This window comes from Oncorhynchus masou, chromosome 33 (assembly GCF_036934945.1).
Source record: "Oncorhynchus masou masou isolate Uvic2021 chromosome 33, UVic_Omas_1.1, whole genome shotgun sequence".
NCBI classification, from domain to species: domain Eukaryota; kingdom Metazoa; phylum Chordata; class Actinopteri; order Salmoniformes; family Salmonidae; genus Oncorhynchus; species Oncorhynchus masou.
The window spans coordinates 38,946,376-38,967,631 of record NC_088244.1 but is presented as its reverse complement, the minus strand read 5'-3'; the positions used below and the strand labels follow the sequence as shown (position 1 = coordinate 38,967,631).

At 44.1% G+C, this 21,256-nt stretch overlaps 2 protein-coding genes across 3 annotated transcripts; both read right to left on the bottom strand.

Moving 5' to 3' along the window:
• Positions 1–1,453: 1,453 nt before the first annotated feature.
• Positions 1,454–5,870, bottom strand: LOC135528507 (translocon-associated protein subunit delta-like). The gene is made up of 6 exons (XM_064957631.1): positions 5,700–5,870; positions 3,777–3,895; positions 3,624–3,698; positions 3,405–3,494; positions 2,777–2,842; positions 1,454–2,312 (listed from the first exon to the last, which is right to left on the bottom strand). The coding sequence occupies exons 1-6, from the start codon at positions 5,746–5,748 to the stop codon at positions 2,208–2,210; spliced, it is 504 nt and encodes a 167-aa protein (XP_064813703.1). The 5' UTR covers positions 5,749–5,870; the 3' UTR covers positions 1,454–2,207.
• A 305-nt stretch (positions 5,871–6,175) lies between these two features.
• On the bottom strand, positions 6,176–21,090 carry LOC135528505 (isocitrate dehydrogenase [NAD] subunit gamma, mitochondrial-like). Of its 2 annotated transcripts, XM_064957627.1 has the most exons (13): positions 20,979–21,088; positions 16,876–16,920; positions 16,017–16,028; positions 15,759–15,856; positions 11,033–11,142; positions 10,796–10,856; positions 10,277–10,409; positions 10,001–10,134; positions 9,581–9,683; positions 9,205–9,351; positions 8,866–8,960; positions 8,666–8,726; positions 6,176–7,401 (listed from the first exon to the last, which is right to left on the bottom strand). In XM_064957627.1, the coding sequence occupies exons 1-13, from the start codon at positions 21,057–21,059 to the stop codon at positions 7,300–7,302; spliced, it is 1,182 nt and encodes a 393-aa protein (XP_064813699.1). In that variant the 5' UTR covers positions 21,060–21,088; the 3' UTR covers positions 6,176–7,299. The 2 variants fall into 2 exon arrangements, with proteins under 2 accessions (XP_064813699.1, XP_064813700.1); XM_064957628.1 differs by lacking the exon at positions 16,017–16,028 and having other exon boundaries at positions 20,979–21,090.
• Between the last annotated feature and the right edge of the window lie 166 nt (positions 21,091–21,256).

Here is a 21,256-nt window from a genome sequence, read left to right as displayed (position 1 = left end):
GAATGGAATAAATTGAGTGGTATAAACTACATGGAAACCACGTCTTTGATGTGTATGATACCATTCCCATTGACTTCCATTCCAGCCATTAATATGAGACGTGCTCCGCTCAGCAGGCTCCACTTAAATGTTGACCTAAAATAAATACACGACTTTCTTAGAAGACAGTTGAGAATGAACCAGCCTGCCAGATTTGACAGCAGAGAGAGAGAAAGATTTCCAACAGCCACTTAAAATCAGACTCCTTCCTCAGCCAGTCTTGAAATGTAGAGCATGCTGTCTCCTCCACCATCAAGACATACCACGGTGTGACAGTTATTCCCCTGAGTTTTCCCCTGCAATACTGAAATAACCACTGGTTCCATTAAGTGGTTGTGTCCTAAACAACACTCTTTTCTCTTCTTAGTGTACTACGTTTGACCAGGTATTGCACTATACAGGACATAATGTACCTTTTGGGACACAGACAGGTTTCCAGCCTCCTTATAGGCATGCATGTGAACCTGTTTACAGCAATAGGAGGGCTAAATGATGCAGGAATTTATGGATAAGTTTACCTTATAATACCACCCAAAGGTGCAAGGAGATGCTGAGTATGGAGAAGAATAGGTTTCTAAAGAAGACATCATTAAGGAAAAACTATTCATGAGAATTTCTTTCCAGAATTTGTGGTATACATTGAAGGGATTTACCTACAGGTAACTGACAAAATAAAGGAAACACCAACATAAAGTGTCTTTAGGGCGTTGCGCCACCATGAGCCAGATCAGCTTCAATGCACCTTGGCATAGATTCTACAAGTGTCTGAAACAGTATTGGAGGGATGCAACAATATTCTTCCACAAGAAATTCCTTCATTTGGTGTTTTTTTAATGGTGGTGGTAAAAACTACCTCAGGAATTGCTGCCACTCCATAATCTCCTATATGTGTTCAATTGGGTTGAGATCTGGTGACTGAGACAGACATGGTTTACATTGTTTTCATGCTTGTCAAGCCATTCAGTGACCTGTGGATGGGGGCATTGTCATCCTATGGGGGCATAGCCATGTTCGCCAAAATAATTGCCAGCCCAGCATTTTTATTCAACACCCTGATGGGGTGTTAATTGATGAATGCTCTAATTCAGGGGTCTCCAACAGGCAGACTGTGGGATTTTATGTTTTTCAAATACTATATTAGTATACAGTACATTTAATCAGATATTTTGGTTTTGAAAACTCTGGGCTTCTTGCGATCAATTTGCAGATCACAAATTATATATAGTTATGATCAGGCTCCTCGACCATCTGCTCAAGAAAAAAAATTGTCCCACAGCTGAATGTAATTTGGGACCCCTGCTCTACTTCATACTCCAGTAGTAACTCATTTTAGTTTGATGCATTGTAGTGTGGCCTTGGATAATGTTTTGCCCCTAGATCTAGATGTGTGCAGCATAATTGAGACACAGTAGGAGAAAAGCAAACCATTTATTCATTTGACCACCAAGCAAAATTAATCACCAATACTTGAATATTTGGACTCTTCAGCGAGCCAGTGCAACAGTTCCATGTACTGTCGGTAAGACACAGCCAGTCAGCAACTGCCAAGTCCACAGTGGCATCAGACTCTTAAACACCAGTGTCCATATTCACAGTATCTCAGCGTATGAGTTCTGATCTAGGATCAGTATTGCTATTCAGATCATAATGAATAGAAAAAAGGGGAACTGATCTTAGATCAGCACTCCTACTCAGACTCTTGTAGATACAGAACCAGTCATTTTAGACTGTATAGAATCAGTACCAATGAAGGTCCTGCACAAGAAAGACCACAGAATGATGGACAGATACTCTTGTCACTCAAAGGCCAAGTCCACCGGTAGGTAAACAATAAGCCTGAGGCTGTGAAAGGAAGTCAGTGTTGGCATTTAGAAACAGTCCTTTCACTTTCAGGACCTTGGTTTGCTTTTGAACACAAAATGACTGTGCTCAATTCAGTTTGTGGGGTACATCGGATTTGATTGAGGTGTGCAGTTTTTACCACAACTTGACACAATGCAATAGTTTCTTCTGCTTAAAAAAATGTAAATACAAAATATAAAACAACTAGTTCTGCATCTCAAAATGGATGGTGGCAAATTGTTGTTCTGGATTGGTAGAAAAGTCACACCAGAATTCAACAGTATTTTAGAGTTCCAGTTGCAGAGAATTGTGGGACTTGCAGTCCTTCATGCCTGGATGGTGCTTTTAGCGTTGAAGGCCAGGTAGTAGAGCAGGATACCGATGAGAACAGCCATAACCTCAGTAGCCACCCATGGGCCATTCCATGCACCCTAGAAACAACAAGACAACACAGCATCAGTTAGGAAGGAATCTCAGATGAGAATGAAAAACACTAAATACGAATGTTCAATCATGTGTGAAGACACATAGAAGGTGCAACACAATTGATAAAAGTAAACAACTGGAGACACCATTTTTGAAGACTGAGGTGTTTGACAGAACAGTGCTACTTTAACTAGCAAAAACATGTCTGAGCTTTGTGTAACTAACATTTGCTAGCTAGATAAACATCTCAGCTAACTGTGGAAACAATTCACGTATTTCCAGTAAGTTTGCGGCCCACTGCTTTTTGCTACCAAATACAACACTGTCTCCAAAAATGGCAAGGTGCCTCCAGTAGTGTTCACTCTTCTGCCGTTTCTGCCGTCTCCATTTTCTAAGCGTAATGCGTGTACTATAGACATGACTGTCTTTCATCAAGTATTCATTTGTTATTCTGTCTATGCTGACTCACCCTGTGATCCACATTGACAGAGAAGAGAGGCTGGATGGAGTCACTATCCTCATTGTTCCTCTGGGCCTAAAAAAACAAACAAATATAAACACACAATTGAATAAGGCAATAGGTCATATCTGACAGTATGCACAAATATTTTACTTTGGACTCACACTTGCATAGATAAACATCAATCAAGACATTGAGATCTCCCCTGGTGTTTGTATCTTTCAAACAGCATGCATGACCACTTATTGCTAGCCAATGTCAAAGCTTGCTAGCAAGAGCTGCCCTCTTACGATTGGAAATTGGAAATCGAAATTTGCATAAACTTGGGAAATGTGGAACTCTTGCTGTCTAGTCACCAAGCCGCTGTCTCCTCCTGCCATTGAACATTACTGGTAGCTAGATCGCTGATTAACTTGCCAAGTGTAAGAGATGCCACATTCAAGACCACTAGGAACCTCTGAGTAAAAATGTGCTCACTTTTTTTTTTTGCGTAGAGCTTCGTATTTGATGATTCTGATAATTTCCAAGCAGGAAACTAATCCTTCTACGAGTTTCCAAGTCAGACATTTCAGGGTTGTCTTGAACGTGGCAAAAGTCCCCAGTGACACTCATAGATGAATAGGAATGAAACGCCTACCTTGCGCAAAGAGCTATAGGACTCCTCATCAAAGAATTTGACCTGGTATGTACCAGAGCTAGCCTGTTTGTGGGGCATGCTCCAGGACACCTGAGAAACACAAAGAGAGACAGAGCGAAGACATGACAAACTAAGTCATAAACCCACAGGCTCAAGTGACTCTTGATAAGTGCATATTGGACATCCATAGTGTATGTCCACATCAGACCCATCTCTTACCTGGTACTTGCCAACATCCTGGCCTCTGGTCACGGGGAACTGTCTGCCATTGACGTCAGCATACAGAGCCACACTCTGTTGAAGAAAGATACACATTTAGAGCGTGATGAGAAAAAGAGAGGCGTGTCTGTCTGTCGTGTCTAACTACAGTACCTGGGCGCCATTGGTGCAGGCCAGGCTGAGCTCCACGATAAAGACAGACTCAGAGGAGATGACGGCATCAGAGGTGGTGTAGGCAGAGGGGGTGATCACAGGGTCTGAACAGCTCTCTCCTAAACATCATGGACAGAAATTACATCAAGCAGTCTTTGCTTGCTATCTTAATGTGAAGGTACTGTTCATTTCTACTCAGAGCCAAGCTAGTGCATAACAAAATAATTGACTTAGCTAGCCAACTATCTGGTGGTGCAGATTGATAAAATCTGCAAAATTGGGTTGAATAGAATGGCTACTGTGGCTAGCCACCTAGCTATCCAACCTTGTTAGCTAACATTCACCTTCTTATCCAGCTATCCAAATACATAGCTAGCTAGCTAATACGGTGCATTTGGAAAGTACTCAGACCACTTGCCTTTGCCACATTTTGTTACATTACAGCCTTATTCTAAAATTTATTAAATACATTTTTTTCCCTCATCAATCTACACACAATACCCCACAATGACAAAGTAAAAACAGGTTTTTAGAAATGTCAGCAAATGTATTACAAATAAATACAAATAAGTATCTAACTATTCAGACCCTTTGTTATGAGACTTGAAAATGAGATTGATCATCCATTGATCATCCTGTTTCTACTACTTGATTACCACCTGTGGTAAATTCAATTGATTGGATGTGATTTGGAAAGGCACACACCTGTTTATATAAGGTCCCACAGTTGACAGTGCATGTCAGAGTAAAAACCAAGCCACGAGGTCGAAGGAATTGTCTGTAGAGCGCCGAGACAGGATTGTGTCTAGGCACAGCTTTGGGGAGTGGTACCAAAACATTTCTGCAGCACTGAAGGTCCCCAAGAACACAGTGGCCTCCATCATCCTTAAATGGAAGGAATTTGGAACCACCAAGACTTTTTAGAGCTGGCCGCCCGGCAAAACTGAAAAATCGGGGGAGAAGGGCCTTGGTCAAGGAGGTGACCAAGAACCCGATGGTCACTCGGACAGAACTCCAGAGATCCTCTGTGGAGATGGGAGAACCTTCCAGAAGGACAACCATCTCTGCAGCACTCCACCAATCACGCCTTTATGGTAGAGTGGCCAGAAGGAAGCCACTACTCAGTAAAAAGGGACATGACAGCCAGCTTATAATTTGCCAAAAGGCACGAGAAACAAGATTCTCTGGTCTGATGAAGCTGAAATGTAACTATTTGGCCTGAATGCCAAATGTCACATCTGGAGGAAACCTGGCACCATCATGCTTTGGGGTTGTTTTTCAGCAGCAGGGAGACTAGTCAGGATTGAGGGAAAGATTAACAGAAAGTACAGATATCCTTGACGAAAACCTGCTCCAGAACACTCAGGACCTCAGACTGGGGCGAATGTTCACCTTCCAACAGGACAATGACCCTAAGCACACAGCCAAGACAACACAGGAGTGGCTTCGGGACAAGTCTCAATGTCCTTGAGTGGTCCAGCCAGAGCCCGGACTGGAACCCAATCTAACATATCTGGAGACTTTAAAATAGCTGTGCAGCAACGCTCCCCATCCATCTTGACAGAGCATGAGGATATGCAGAGAAGAAAGTGAGAAACTCCCATGTACAGGTGTGCCATGCTTGAAGCATCATCCAAGACTCAAGGCTGTAATCCCTGCCAAAGGTACTTTAAAAAAGTACTGAGTCAAGGTTCTGAATACTTTTGTAAATGTGATATTCCGTTTAAAATACATTTTGCAAACATTTCTAAAAACTGTCATTATGGAGTATTGTGTGGGGGGGGGGGTGTAATTTCATCCATTTTAGAATAAGATTTTAACGTTACAACTTGGAAAGTCAAGGGGTCTGAATACTTTCCAAATGCACTCTAGATTTCCTTGCCGCTAGCTAGTTACTGTTGCAATCTCTCTGAAATTACTCACCTGTGCACAAGCAGACAAAAGCAAGAAACGCGGCTATTCTGATCATCATGGTTGATTTCTCAAAATGTCTTTAACACGACAAAGGCTTCCGCAGCTAGTTATTTCAGCAGTTGTTAAAGACACGTCTTCCTTCAAAAAGTCTACGTCGGCTTTTAGACTAACGCACCGTATCAGCGCAATGCACTTTGGGAACGTGGCTGTGTTGACACGTCACCTCATGGAGACTATGACATTTATTTTATAGGCCAATTAGAATAAACTACACATTTCACGGTGTCTCATTTAAGTAAATAAGTCAAAAACATACTTCATGGTGGTAAAAGTATATTCAATGTAAAAGTACCATTCAAATATGGATGTAACAGTATGAGATACGCATTTCTGGGTTATTTAATTTCAGGTAGCATAGCCTAAACGTGTTTTTAGAGAGGGAGTTGGATCTGGAAAAAGTATTACCCAACAAAAGTAGGCTTAGATACATGAAACAAAAATAAACAATTTAATTTAGCAGGAAATGTGCTTGGGTTCACTCTAGATTTCAACCACTGTGCGTTAATGAGAGACAGTATATAGGTATTTGAGGTACAAACACATTGGTTGCTTTCGCGTACAACAGAGATACAAGTCTGGTTTAGTTTTTTCAAAGGATCAAGTGAAAAACAGTATGTTTGACAAAGTATATAATAATGGCATTTCAGTGTACAGTTGAGTTGTTCAAATGAAGACACCGTTGTTATAGAACATATGTAACAGATAACAGTTAAATAGAACAGTAAAACAAAAACCTTGTCAAATAGAGTGAATTGATCTGAAGACCACATTAAGGATTGGTAAATCATTTGCTTTGATTTTTGGGAAAGATGAGCAGCATCTGATAGATGATAACAGAAAGACAGAGACCCAAGGCTAAGCACTGCTGGACTGTGAGAAGAACATCAAAACATTTATTATCAAGATTGCAATACTGTGAGAAACACAACTGTTTACACTCTCTCTTTGTCATTTGTACTGCGAGAAAATACTAAAACCGTTTCAACTCTCACAAATGACTACAGTGAACCCATTTACCCAAGAACGGTTGCTTAAATACAATCAAACAAAGCCAATGTCTCAAGTGGAGCTGAATGTGTTGCAATCTAGCTATTATGTGCTGGGTTGTAGGATACACCTAGCAAGTAGCTATCATGTCCTAAGGTTAAACCTAAGAGAGAGAGATCCTTGCTTTTACTTCACTACAGCATGCTATTACCGATGTAGAGTTTGGGCCTACTACTTCCTTTGTTTATGCACAAAGGTTAATGTGCGTGAACCGGCCAGGGAATGGTTATGAAAGACATACTGGTGTGAAATTAAACATAATCATTGATACAGACATGAATACAAAGTAGAAGACAACTGATGAACACACTCTGCTAGTCTGAAAGAGGTGTGTGTGTGTGTGTAGACTGGACTGAACCGCTCCCACACGTCAACAACACAGAGGAGTATCACTATAGAAACAAACATGCACAAACACACACCCACTCACTCAGCACACACATACAGTACATTACAGCTGTTTTAAACATACGAGACACATCCACAAATTGTGTGTGTGTATTCAGAGCTCGCTGGTGAGAGGCCCCTTGCTCTGGATGTTCCTCATGATAGCCTGGACCACCTCAGAGGTGGTGCCCTGCCCCCCAATGTCAGCTGTGTGCAACTGCAGGAGAAGAATATTATTAGGCAGGATGATACTTGAGACAATTGTCAACGTCTCCATTATATCCCCTTCAGCTGTGTGCAACTGCAACATAACAGACAAATAACTAGTCACAAATCACATTCTACTCAAAGAAACAATATAGGTGAAACAGATATAAATATAGCAAATAGACCAAACATCATTCCATATTCTCCGTGACAATCATATTACTCTACACAATACATTTATTTCTGAATATTCTGTAATATTGCTCTCCCCAGGCCCCAGAATTACTATCAATCACACCCTCCTCAAAGGGATTCTACACCGATAATAAATCAGTGGGTACAATGCCAACATTTTGTACGATGAAGAGGCTCTATAGAGCAGCATACATTTGATTACAGGAGGGACAAGTTGGCCTAGAGCAGGGTCGGCAACAGGCTGCCTGCGGGACGGGTCTGGCCCATGGGCAGCCTGTTGCCGACCCTGCGCTAGGCCAAGGGAGTGATTTTTATTTTGTTGGGGTCAATTTGCAATGTACAAATTATTAGAATTATGTTCCGGCCACCCGCCCTGATCGGACCGCGGCTGAATCTAGTTGCTTACCCCAGAGTGTAAAGGAGGAATTTGATACATTTCTAGCAAGAATGGCAGACAATTCAAATACTTGAAAGAATAAATGTGAATAGCTCTTCATTTGCATGGGCTCCATTGATAACTGTCCAGACCCTCAGCAGGTCAGTGTGTGTATATACAGAGCAGTGACGTGTGTTAACTCAGGTGAGAGTATTGAGTAGTGTGATACAGGTGCAGGGAGGTGAGAGTATTGAGCAGGGGTGTATTCATTAGATCATAGCAAACAGTTGCAAAACATTTTGCAACACAAACAGTTTACTCCAAACGGAAAACATTTTACAATAACAAATTCAGTTAGGTCCCTCCCCATTTCATTCCGTTTGCTTTCATTTGGTTATGGATTCTTGGATTCTTTAAAAAAAAAAGTTTTACATTTAACCTTTATTTAACTAGGCAAGTCAGTTAAGAACAAATTCTTGTTTACAATGACGGCCAAACCCGGACGACGCTGGGCCAATTGTGCGCCGCCCTAGGGGACTCCCAATCACGCCGGATGTGATACAGCCTGGATTTGAACCAGGCACTATAGTGACGCCTCTTGCACTGAGATGCAGTGCCTTAGACTACTGCGCCACTCGCGAGTTCTTAGTGAATACACCCCTGGTGAGTGTATTGTGCAGTGAGGTGAGAGAACCTGACTTACCTGAGTCTCATTCATGGTTGTCAGGACTGCATTCCTGATCATAGTGGCATAATCATGGAGCCTGAGACGCACAGAAATACAATGAGTTGACTTTCATGCCATCTGTTCTGTTCAACTAGTTGACTGCTGCTCAGATAACACATACACACGGTCATGGTTTAGAAACAGCCCCTTCATTAGACGATGCAAGGGGTACCTACTTGAGGTGGTCCAGCATCATGCAGCTGGCCAGTAGCATGGCAGTGGGGTTAGCAATGTTCCTGTCAGCAATACTCTTCCCTGTGTTCCTGGTGGCCTGAAAGTCACATCGAGAAAAGACAGAGAGACAGAGAGCGAGCATATCGAGAGATCATTGACATACTTGGCCAAGTCAACTGACTACTGTATAAGTCCAGCATTCACTCCACAATTTACAAACGCTAAGCCCCATTTGGAGTAAGATCCCAATGGGATCGAAACGTTGTCTGTTGTAAACCACTGTAGGAGCATCGTATTACATTATCAGAGTTGCAGACATTACAGGTGCCCAGTGGACTGACCGTTTCGAAGACAGCATAGTCGCGGCCGTAGTTAGCCCCTGGCACCAGCCCTGGCCCTCCTACCAGGCCAGCACACACGTTGCTGACCACGTTCCCATACAGGTTGGGCATCACCATCACATCAAACTGCTGGGGTTTGGACACCAGCTAGGGAATCAGAGGGGAATGGATAAACGACACTAATAAGCATGAGTAATATGGACAAAAGAGAAACTTTTTTAGCCCGGTCCCAGATGTGTTTGTACTGTCTTGCCAAGTGCCAACTCATGGCAATATCAACGGCCATATGAGTTGGCGGGACAGCACAAACAGATCTGGGACCAGGTAAAAACGTTCTGGTGTGCCTGCATAATAAAGATAGCATTGGTTTTCATACCTGCATGGTGGTGTTGTCGACTATCATGGCATCAAAGGCAATGTCAGGGTACCCAGCAGCCACCTCTCTACAGCACTGTAGGAACAGACCATCTCCCAGCTTCCTGTGAAGGGGAGAATAACCCCTTGGTTGCATTCTGACTCTCTTCCCTTCTTCTTGAAGTGTCCACTTGACTTGTTCACTCCACCTCGTGCTTTTCAAAGTATTGGAATAGTGTACGCATGGGCTAGGGGGCGGGTGCAGTTACCACCATATTTCTTACACAACTCTGTTCCATTTAAATTTATGAGGGGGAGTGAACGAGTGCACACTTTGGGAAGAAGGGTACACAATTGGACTGCAGTCTCAAAGTGCTCAGAGTGTGAGTCATAACAGACAACGGGTGGAATACACATCTACACCTCGGCTGACTTGACTTACATGATGTTGGCCTTGTGGACGGCAGTGACCCTCTTGCGACCTTTCTCCCGGGCCAATTTAAAGGCATACTCAGCGATTCTTAGGGAGTTAGTCCGGGTGATGATCTTGAGACACTCCACCACCCCTGATACACTCTACAGGAGGAAGAGCAGAATGCTAACACAGGTTTTATAAAGCAAAGAGTGTGAATGAAAAAAAGAAAGGGATAAGTTGAGGGGCATGTGAGTGTGTGCGTGCGTGCGTTCGCGTGTGTGTCTGTGCGCCTGTGTGTGTAACCTCATGCTCCAGACTGCTGTACTCTCCCTCAGTGTTCTCCCTGATGATCATGATGTCAATGTTGTTGTGACGAGTCTGGACTCCAGGGAGGGACTTACAGTGCATGACGTTGGCATACAGGTCCAAAGTGGTACTGGGGGACAGAGAGACGGGTGGAAACATTGTAAGCTGACAGGGCTGGACAGAAAGACGGGTGGAGACATTATAAGCTGACAGGGCTGGACAGAGAGACGCGTGGAAACATTATAAGCTGACAGGGCTGGACAGAGAGACGGGTGGAGACATTATAAGCTGACATGGCTGGACAGAGAGACGGGTGGAGACATTATAAGCTGACAGGGCTGGACAGAGAGACGGGTGGAGACATTGTAAGCTGACAGGGCTGGACAGAGAGAGCCGCAGAGAAACAGACGATCGTTTGGGCTAAAGATAGGCAAACCGTGAGCAGAAACGGAGCACTCGAGCAAAATGTCCTCTGTCTTTTTTAAATAAACCGTTGGATAGAAACCTTTACTTTACCGGAGGAGGTTGTTTCTGGACTTGTGAGAAGCAGGCAGGGTGTGGAGGGTTTCAATGTTACCTACAAACATAAACATGGTGACAGTGTTATAGGCATTCTATAGAATACAGACAATTGATCATACGTTGCAGTGAGTGACACATTTGCAGTTATGGATAATTGGTTCTATAGCTGGAACCTGCATACAATGTGAGTACAAGAGCATGGTGCTATGAGCATTACAGTGTTTCTCCTACCTTTGAGGGCCACTCCATTACGGCGGATGGCAGTGATGGCGTTGTTGATGTCATCCTCAGTAGCTGAGCAGACGTTCACTACCTCAAAGTCCACAGGCACACAGCTGAACCTACAGAACCCAACAGACTCAGTCGTTCTACCTCAACTCATTGGCTGTACCACTGAGTATATATGAGACATATGTCGATGTGTTTATAAGCTGTGAATAACATTTTAGGAACTTGGTAGCCACTCACTACCGCTTTAATCCCATATACACTACTGTTCAAAAGTTTGGGGTCACTTAAAAATGTCCTTGTTTTTGAAAGAAAAGCACATTTCTTGTCCATTTAAAAAATATATAAAAAACATCAAGATGATCAGAAATACAGTGTAGACATTGTTAATGTTGCAAATGACTATTGTAGCTGGAAACCGCTGATGTTATATGCAATATCTACATAGGCACACAGAGGCCCATTATCAGCAACCATTACTCCTGTGTTCCAATGGCACGTTGTGTCTGCTAATCCAAGTTTAGCATTTGAAAGGCTAATTGATCCTCTGTCTAGTGTCTGTGTTATTTTGCCCATCTTAATCTTTTTTATTTTTATTGGCCAGTCTGAGATATGGCTTTTTCTTTGCAATTCTACCTAGAAGGCCAGCATGCCTGAGTCGCCTCTTCACTGTTGACGTTGAGATTGGTGTTTTGTGGGTACTATTTAACAAAGCTGTCAGTTGAGGACTTGTGAGGCGTCAGTTTCTCAAACTAGACACTCTAATGTATTTGTCCTCTTGCTCAGTTGTGCACCGGGGCCTCCCACTCCTCTTTCTATTTTGGTTAGAGCCAGTTTGCACTGTCCTGTGAAGGGAGTAGTACACAGCGTTGTACGAGATCTTCAGTTTCTTGGCAATTGCTCACATGGAATAGCCTTCATTTCTCAGAACAAGAATAGACTGACGAGTTTCAGAAGAAAGTACTTTGTTTCTGGTCATTTTGAGCCTGTAATCAAACCCACAAATGCTGATGCTCCAGATACTCAACTAGTCTAAAAAAGCCCAGTTTAATTGCTTCTTTAAATCAGAACAAAAGTTTTCAGCTGTGCTAACATAATTGCAAAGGGGTTTTCTAATGATCAATTAGCCTTTTAAAATTATAAACTTGGATTAGCTAACATTTTGTCATTGGAACACAGGAGTGATGGTGCTGATAATGGACCTCTGTAAGCCTATGTAGATATTCCATTAAAAATCAGCTGTTTCCAGCTTCAATAGTAATTTACAACGTTAACAATGTCTACACTGTATTTCTGGTCAATTTTATTTTAATGGACAAAAAAAAGTGATTTTCTTTCAAAAACAAGGAAACATCAGTGACCCCAAACTTTTGAACGGTAGTGTACATTTAATAAAAACAGCTTAATTAATGAACTGGTATAGGTGTTTATAAGCCATGAATGTTATAACCAGTTATAATAAACTTAAAGGAATAATCCACTCAAAAACTATATTTTGGTAATCCACTCATGATATAGAACTTTCAAAATGCTAATTGTCACATCATCATGATGATCAAAACCCATCATCATGATGTGACAAGTGACAGAGCGTTTTGAATGTTAAATATTTTAAAAACATTATGGAACTGTATCAACAGTGGACTAATGCAACAAATACCAAAGGATAGTTTTAGAGTGGCTTGTTCCTTTAACTGTTTAACAGATGTTCAGAGGTCCCAGGGACATATTAGTGGCTGTGTGTTTTTAAGCCGTTTATTATTAACTGTGAATAACAGCTCATAAACATGTTATCGACTAGAGGTTGACCGATTATGCTTTTTCAACGCTGATACTGATACCAATTATTGGAGGACCAAAAAAGCCGATACCGATTATTCTGCCGATAAAAAAAAAATAGACAATTACAACAATACTGAATTAACACTTATTTTAACTTAATATAATACATCAATAAAATAAATTTAGCCTCAAGTAGATAATGAAACATGTTCAATTTGGTTTAAATAATGCAAAAAACGAAGTGTTGGAGAAGAACGTAAAAGTGCAATATGTGCTATGTAAGAAAGCTAACGTTTCAGTTCCTTGCTCAGAACATGAGAGAATATGAAAGCTGGTGGTTCCTTTTAACATGAGTCTTCAATTTTCCCAGGTAATAAGTTTTAGATTGTAGTTATTATAGGACTATTTCCCTCTATACCATTTGTATTTCATTAACCTTTGACTATTGGATGTTCTTATAGGCACTTTAGTATTGCCAGTGTAAAAGTATAGCTTCCGTCCCTCTCCTCGTTCCTCCCTGGGCTCGAACCAGCAACACAACGACAACAGCCACCACATCAAAGCGTTACCCATGCAGAGCAAGGGAAACAACCACCCCAAGGCTTAGAGCGAGTGACGTTTGAAACGCTATTAGCGCGGGCTAACTATCCAGTCATTTCACATCGGTCACACCAGCCTCATCTCGGGAGTTGATAGGTTTGAAGTCATAAACAGCGCAATGCTTGACGCACAACGAAGAGCTGCTGGCAAAACGCACGAAAGGGCTGTTTGAATGAATGTTTACACACCTGCTTCTGCCTACCACCGCTTAGTCAGATACTTACAGTGGGGCAAAAAAGTATTTAGTCAGCCACCAATTGTGCAAGTTCTCCCACTTAAAAAGATGAGAGAGGCCTGTAATTTATCATAGGTACACTTCAACTATGACAGACAAAATGAGAAAGAAAATCCTGAAAATCACATTGTAGGATTTTTAATGAATCTATTTACAAACTATGATGGAAAATAAGTATTTGGTCAATAACAAAAGTTTATCTCAATACTTTGTTATATACCCTTTGTTGGCAATGACAGAGGTCAAACATTTTCTGGAAGTCTTCACAAGGTTTTCACACACTGTTGCTGGTATTTTGGCCCATTCCTCCATGCAGATCTCCTCTAGAGCAGTGATGTTTTGGGGCTGTTGCTGGGCAACACAGACTTTCAACTCCCTCCAAAGATTTTCTATGGGGTTGAGATCTAGAGACTGGCAAGGCCACTCCAGGACCTTGAAATGCTTCTTACGAAGCCACTCCTTCGTTGCCCGGGCGGTGTGTTTGGGATCATTGTCATGCTGAAAGACCCAGCCATGTTTCATCTTCAATACCCTTGCTGATGGAAGGAGGTTTTCACTCAAAATCTCACAATACATGGCCCCATTCATTCTTTCCTTTACACGGATCAGTCATCCTGGTCCCTTTGCAGAAAAACAGCCCCAAAGCATAATGTTTCCACCCCCATGCTTCACAGTAGGTATGGTGTTCTTTTGATGCAACTCAGCATTCTTTGTCCTCCAAACACAACGAGTTGAGATTTTACCAAAAAGTTATATTTTGGTTTCATCTGACATTCTCCCAATCTTCTTCTGGATCATCCAAATGCTCTCTAGCAAACTTCAGACGGGCCTGGACATGTACTGGCTTAAGCAGGGGGACACGTCTGGCACTGCAGGATTTGAGTCCCTGGCGGCGTAGTGTGTTACTGATGGTAGGCTTTGTTACTTTGGTCCCAGCTCTCTGCAGGTCATTCACTAGGTCCCCCTGTTTGGTTCTAGGATTTTTGCTCACCATTCTTGTGATCATTTTGACCCCACGGGGTGAGATCTTGCGTGGAGCCCCAGACCGAGGGAGATTATCAGTGGTCTTGTATGTCTTCCATTTCCTAATAATTGCTCCCACAGTTGATTTCTTCAAACCAAGCTGCTTACCTATTGCAGATTCAGTCTTCCCAGCCTGGTGCAGGTTTACAATTTTTGTTTCTGGTGTCCTTTGACAGCTCTTTGGTCTTGGCCATAGTGGAGTTTGGAGTGTGACTGTTTGAGGTTGTGGACAGGTGTCTTTTATACTGATAACAAGTTCAAACAGGTGCCATTAATACAGGTAACGAGTGGAGGACAGAGAAGCCTCTTAAAGAAGAAGTTACAGGTCTGTGAGAGCCGGAAATCTTGCTTGTTTGTAGGTGACCAAATACTTATTTTCCACCATAATTTGCAAATAAATTCATAAAAAAATCCTACAATGTGATTTTCTGGATTTTTTCTCTCTTCATTTTGTCTGTCATAGTTGAAGTGTACCTATGATGAAAATTACAGGCCTCATCTTTTTAAGTGGGAGAACTTACCCAATTGGTGGCTGACTAAATACTTTTTTGTCCCACTGTAGATACTTGTATGCTCAGTCAGATTATATGCAACACAGGACACGCTAGATAATATCTAGTAATATCATCAACCATGTGTAGTTAACTAGTGATTATGATTGATTGTTTTTTATAAAGATAGGTTTAATGCTAGCTAGCAACATACCTTGGTTTACTGCATTTGCGTAACAGGCAGTCTCCTTATGGAGTGCAACGAGAGAGAGGCAGGTCGTTATTGCGTTGGAATAGTTAACTGTAAGGTTGCAAGATTGGATCCCCCCCGAGCTGACAAGGTGAAAATCTGTCTTTCTGCCCCTGAACGGAGCAGTTAACCCACCGTTCCTAGGTCGTCATTGAAAATAAGAATGTGTTCTTAACTGACTTGCCTAGTTAAATAAAGATTAAATAAAGTTAAAAAAATAAAAAAATAAAATAAAAAAAACGGTGCCCAAAAATACCGATTTCCGATTGTTTTGAAAACTTGAAATCGGCCATTCCGATTAATCGGTCGACCTCTATTATCGACTGTTATAATACACACTTGACTGACCTGAAGAGCTCCCTGACGTGATTGAGAAGTTCTGGTCCAATACCATCTCCAGGTATGAGAGTTACAGTGTGTCTGCCACCATACTTTGCGGGAGGGGGCTGAAATGTATACATTTGTCATCTTTGTGTATTGTTCTGCCAGAGTTACCATGCTATGTTTGTGTGGCAATTGTGTGAATAAGGTGTGTTGTTTGTTATGTGTAACATGGGTATGTGGAGGCCTGTAACATGATGTGATGGGATGCAATCTGGTACTTACAATGATTTGTCCCTGTTAGTTGTAGAAACACAGCCGGAAAAGCGGAACAATACAGTGAGAGATTAGCAAAGCACCTGAAATCCAACAGTTGCCCTCCCCCCCTCAGATTGGTAGGTCATCCCTGATTCCCTCTCCCCAATGTGGTCCCAAAAATTTGTAAAGGGGTTTGATCAGGTTGCACAGGTTCAGCTGGATGCTGATAATTGGTTTCGTTAGCAGAGTTAGCTAGCTTGCTTTGTCACACCAAATCAACACAACAATAATCAATACCAAGCAGAAGTATTTAGAGTTCCGTCTGAATGTCCCTCAGAAACATTTTCATCTGACAGAGTGGCAGTGTGAAGCTCATTCTGGTCATAGTAAAATACCTGGGTAGGCTAGCTACATCACACAACTTACACTACCTTGTTAGTATGATGCTTCAAATAGACATAGTTGACAGCAACCCGTATGATTTCTGATAATCAAGTGCACCAGGCAACTCGTGTAGCTAAAATGTCAAGTGTTAAGAGGCCTAGCTGAGTTGCGGCGACTACATTGAGTCGCTGTCAGTCGATGCGAGGAAACAATCACTGGTTGTATTTGACGAAGGTTTTATTAAAAAGTATGGATTCAGCAAACAAAGAAAGGTACACGGTAAGAGTTTAAGAATGTACATTTTTACAAGTATCGACTGACAGCGATTCGAAGTTGGAGGTTCAGTACAGTGGTCTCCGCTCAACTCCAGTGATGTGATGTACATTGTGGAGTTGAGGAAAAACTTGGCTAGAAGAGGCCTAACTCTGCCAGCCAGCATTCACAAGATTTAGATAACACCACAGATAATCTAGTTGATACCGATTCCAAGATGGGCACTCACTACTGTTGACTTCTCTCTGCGACTGCTCACTGTGGCTCCAAAAACCTGAGGAAACAGAACAGGGCGTTAGCTAACTCAATTTGTGGATTCTGTGGTTATTGAGGACCTGCGAGGCTTTCTAATAGTGATACACATTCAACAGTACAGTATGAATGTATTTTTATTTAACTAGACAAGTCAGTTAAGAACAAATTCTGGAAACAAAAATGATGAGGAGATAGCGGGGGTGTAATCATTACTCCAAACGTTTTGCAACGAAAACTAGCGTTTATGTTTCACTATATTGGCGGAGGGATTCATCTGAGGTGAGGATTTACAGATTTACTCCCGTGTACACCTGTGTCATTACTGGGGTCTGTCCCTATATATAGACCCCATGGCCGCGACAGGAGTTCTCTTTTATTTTCTCGGCTGACGTCCGTATGGTTTGAGGTACAAAGTTCCCTTGGTAAGTCACTGGTAAGTGTAATATCTTGCGTGGAATTATACTCACTGGCTGTTTGCAGCCTGGAGCAGCTGGCCATATGGCCAGCCCATCATCTGGAGAGCTCTACTCGCTGCGGGCTGTTGATCTGTATCTTCCGCCCGTGGTTTGTTGTGCTTATGTTTCGGAAGTGTTACACTACGACTCCGTTTGCATCCATTAATATATTGGTGGCTCTTGCTGTTGTTGTTGTTGTGTGTTGTGAATCGCTTTAATTACCCTGCAGGGTTTTTTTTCTTGTTCTTTACCTTGCAGAATGTAAGAGTATCGTGGTGGGCTTCCACTACGTTGAGACATTAACTTTGGAGTTCCTTAAAACGGAGTTACTCCATCATATGGTTCTGTTTTTTGTTTCCTGCTTGGATATTAAACCGGGTAGGTAATATTGCAGTTGGTAAAAAAACAAAAACACAAATCAAACCCATTACCTGGTTGCTGTTTTTTGTTGTTGTTGGTCTGCCGGTTTTTCCAACAGAGGTCTTCCCCTGTGTTTTGCAGAGGTATCCCTCACCGGGTTCCTATTCCTCCAAGCGGGTCACATCGGACCCCTGCTCCGTGGCCTTGCTGGCTTGGCTGAGCTTATGGTTTCCCTTTGGGACAGGTGTGATGGTGGCCTCCCCCCTGGAGATCCGTATACCTCGTGTATGCACAGCCTGGGTTTGAGCCACGCGGAGAGGTTGGTGGAGCGCCCTACTGGATGCCTGTTTTGTGTGGTGTTCTCAGAACGCCTGCGCCTGGCGCTTGAGAGGTGAGGCCTCTGCCTGGGGCGCTTCAGACTCACAGCAGAGAATGGACCACGGAATTGTGTTGCAGGTGCAGAGTCACTCGGCCTCTGGGAGTACCCGAACACGGACACCGTGATAGCTGCCATGGTCCTCCCAGACTGGGAGATTATAGGGTGGAACCCGCCACTGAAGCTGGGACTTGAAAGTCACATATGGGTCCCTCTGCTTTCTTGGCCTCCAGCTCGGCCATGCTGCGATGGAGTTGTTTCGCCTGCTTTCTCTGCTCCAGAGGGATGTGGCCCGCTCCAACGGATGGGCCACGGCGCAGGTGGTTACCTCCCGGCACAGTCTCTGGCTGGCCTAATCCCATCTGCCAGCTGCTCTCCAGAACACATTTGTCACTCTCCCCATCACCCCAGGGCTGACGTTTGGCCCAGGGGTTAATGACATTCTGGAGCAGACCGATAAGGTTCGTAAAACCTGGGAGACCCTGAGACGGTTCATGCCGCCTCCTCAGTTCCCGGGTCCAAGGCAGACGGACCGTCGCCACCCACCTGCACCCGAACTACGTTGGGGTCCCTCTCCTGCCCCATCGCCTCGTGCTGAGGGACGACAGCAGGGAGGGGCACAGCGTGCGGTGGAGCTACAACCTCACCGCCATAGGGACGTGCCTGGGGGACCCAGAAGCTCTGGGCGCCAGAGGAGAGGTGGGTGCCGTCCAGACCCGACACACCCTTTCCCGGCCACTTCTCCCGGTCTCAAAGGGCAAAGTGGGAGGAGTGTGTAGAGTCCCCATGGGCGTTGTCCACAATGCTCAAGCGGTACTGAGTCCAATTACGGTACTCCTGGACAAGGGTTCCATCCGCAGGATGGCTAGGTGGGTTCTACTCTACTTATTTTGTGGTCCCAAAAAGAGGATGGTTTAGACTGATTCTGGACCTCAATGGGTACGTGAAGGTACTGAGGTTCCACATGCTGTCCCTAGCCTGCATGTTGCAGGCTGTGTCCAGGGACCAGTGTTTTGTGACACTGGACCCAAGGGATGCATACTTCCATGTTCCTGTTCACCCAGCTCATTAAAAGTACCTCCAATGCACTTTTGATGGGAGGCCTTACTAATTCATGGTTCTTCCCTTTGGCCTCTCCTTGACACCTCGCACTTTCACAAAGTGCATGGATGCTGTCCTGGCACCTCTCGCGTCCCTGGGGTTGTTGATCCTCAATTACCTGGATTGGCTGATTTGTGCCCCGACCAGGACCCAGGTCCTGTCAAACAGAGACATGCTCCTGAACCACATTGGTGAGCTGGGCATTACTGTAAACAACAAGAAGAGTCATCTGACACCCACCCAGAGGTGACCCTGGTTCAGCCTTCCCCTGTCCCTGTTGTTGGGACACCTTGGCAACTTCCCATGAGACCGGACCTGCTGTCTCAAGCCGGGGGAACTCTGAGGCATCAGAGGCCGCACTGCCTCAGTCTGTGGGCTTGGCCACTGAATGGCAACAATGGTCCATGTTAAGACTACAGGAGGGTGTAACGAACACCATGCAGAGCGCAAGGGCACCGGCTACAACCACGGCATACTAGTTGCGCTGGCGGTTGTTCTGCTCTTGGTGCACTGGTATTGAGGTTGTTCCCGAGGCATGCGGGGTGCAGTATGTCCTCCAATACCTGCAGTCTCGCTTGGATGAGGGCTTGGCAGCCTCTACACTGAGAGGGTATTTGGCTGCAATATCTGCCTGCCATGTGGGGTGTATGGAGAGGTCAGTGGGGCGCCATCCCTTGGTCTCCAGGTTTATGAAGGAGGTTAGTCGCCTGCGTCAAACTAGGACCTTCTCAATTGCGAGCTGGGATCTGGATCTGGTCTTGGCAGCTTTGGCAAAGCTGGTTCTGTCAGACAGGCATGTGAACATCCCTTTTACCCTGTCTGCTTACGACCCCCAGGCAGTGGCGGGGGAGTCTGGGCCTCCCTCCGGCATGCTGTGCCCTGTGAGGGCACTGGCTGCCTATGTGGAGCGGACACGGTCAGTGAGAACAACAGACCAGCTCTTTGTCTGCTATGGTGAGAGGGTCCTGGGGGCTGGGCTATCAAAGCAGTGGCTCTCTCACTGGATAGTGGACACGATTACGACAGCATAGCTCCTGGCTGGCAAGCCAGTGCTGGGATCTGTGGTGGCACATTCAACACGAGGTGTGGCTGTGTCCTGAGCTCCACTGAAAGGAGTGCCCCTCCCTGATATCTGTGCTGCTGCCAGCTGGGCTTCCTCTCGCACCTTTGCTAGGTTACTATCGGGTAAATGTGGCACCTCCCTCTGCGGTTGGTTCAGCCGTCCTGGGCGTCGCCTCCCCTTCCGGGGACTGTGCCGGGACCCCCCTTCCACATTGATAGCACCTGCGTCTCGGTCTGTATGTATGTAACCACAGTTATGTGAGCTATATTGATCAATCCAAGCCTCTACAGTGCTAGAGGTGCCTCAAAAACGATGTAGAGGCCATGGGGTCTATATATAGGGGCGGACCCCAGCCGTGACACAGGTGTACACGGGAGTAAATCTGTAAATCCTCACCTCGGATGTATCTCTCCACCAGAGTGATAACAACATCTTGGAGTATTCCATGTAGCTCACATAACCTTGGTTACATACATAACCTTCGTTTTATTGTCCAGGTACGCAAAGAGGGCGGGACCTACCTGAATCTGTCCAATAGAAACGCTACATTCTGTTGAAAAAAAAAACGTTTTGTAACTGTTTGGAGTATTGACTGCACCCCAGGAAGCTAGCACGCCAACCAGATATGACCTTGTGTTTTAGTCAAGAAACACTTTCTTTCAAGCCTAGTTTTATGTAGTTCCTTTATCATCATAACTATTTATCATAAAAAACGGTCTTACTTTTGCCGTCGTTGCCAACCGTCCACTCCAAATGGGTTTGATGATTTTGGACATTGAGAACACTGCACTGGAGGCGGCCATCTTGAGAAATCTGACTGACAGCGTGCACGCACATTTGCTCGTGCCCACACAGCAGAGATAATATTGGGGGAGTTCGTTTTGCATGGCCCGATGCACCGGGTGGGTAGAGTTTTCATTTGAGGACCAATGGAATCAAAGACAATTCAGTATGAAGATAGGCAGGAACTGCTTCTCCAATAGAAATCTCCGATAACGCT

What these genes read in the sequence shown, in the direction of transcription:
- LOC135528507 (XM_064957631.1), bottom strand. Translation starts at nt 5,748, where the DNA reads ATGATGATCAGAATAGCCGCGTTTCTTGCTTTTGTCTGCTTGTGCACA. An exon ending in TTTTGTCTGCTTGTGCACAG is followed by an intron (nt 3,896 to 5,699) that starts GTGAGTAATTTC and finishes CATGATGTTTAG; the next exon opens with GAGAGAGCTGTTCAGACCCT. An exon ending in CCTATAGCTCTTTGCGCAAG is followed by an intron (nt 2,843 to 3,404) that starts GTAGGCGTTTCA and finishes TTGTTTTTTTAG; the next exon opens with GCCCAGAGGAACAATGAGGA.
- LOC135528505 (XM_064957627.1), bottom strand. Translation starts at nt 21,059, where the DNA reads ATGGCCGCCTCCAGTGCAGTGTTCTCAATGTCCAAAATCATCAAACCC. An exon ending in CACGTCAGGGAGCTCTTCAG is followed by an intron (nt 11,143 to 15,758) that starts GTCAGTCAAGTG and finishes TGGGTTCTGTAG; the next exon opens with GTTCAGCTGTGTGCCTGTGG. An exon ending in ACTATGCTGTCTTCGAAACG is followed by an intron (nt 8,961 to 9,204) that starts GTCAGTCCACTG and finishes TGTGACTTTCAG; the next exon opens with GCCACCAGGAACACAGGGAA.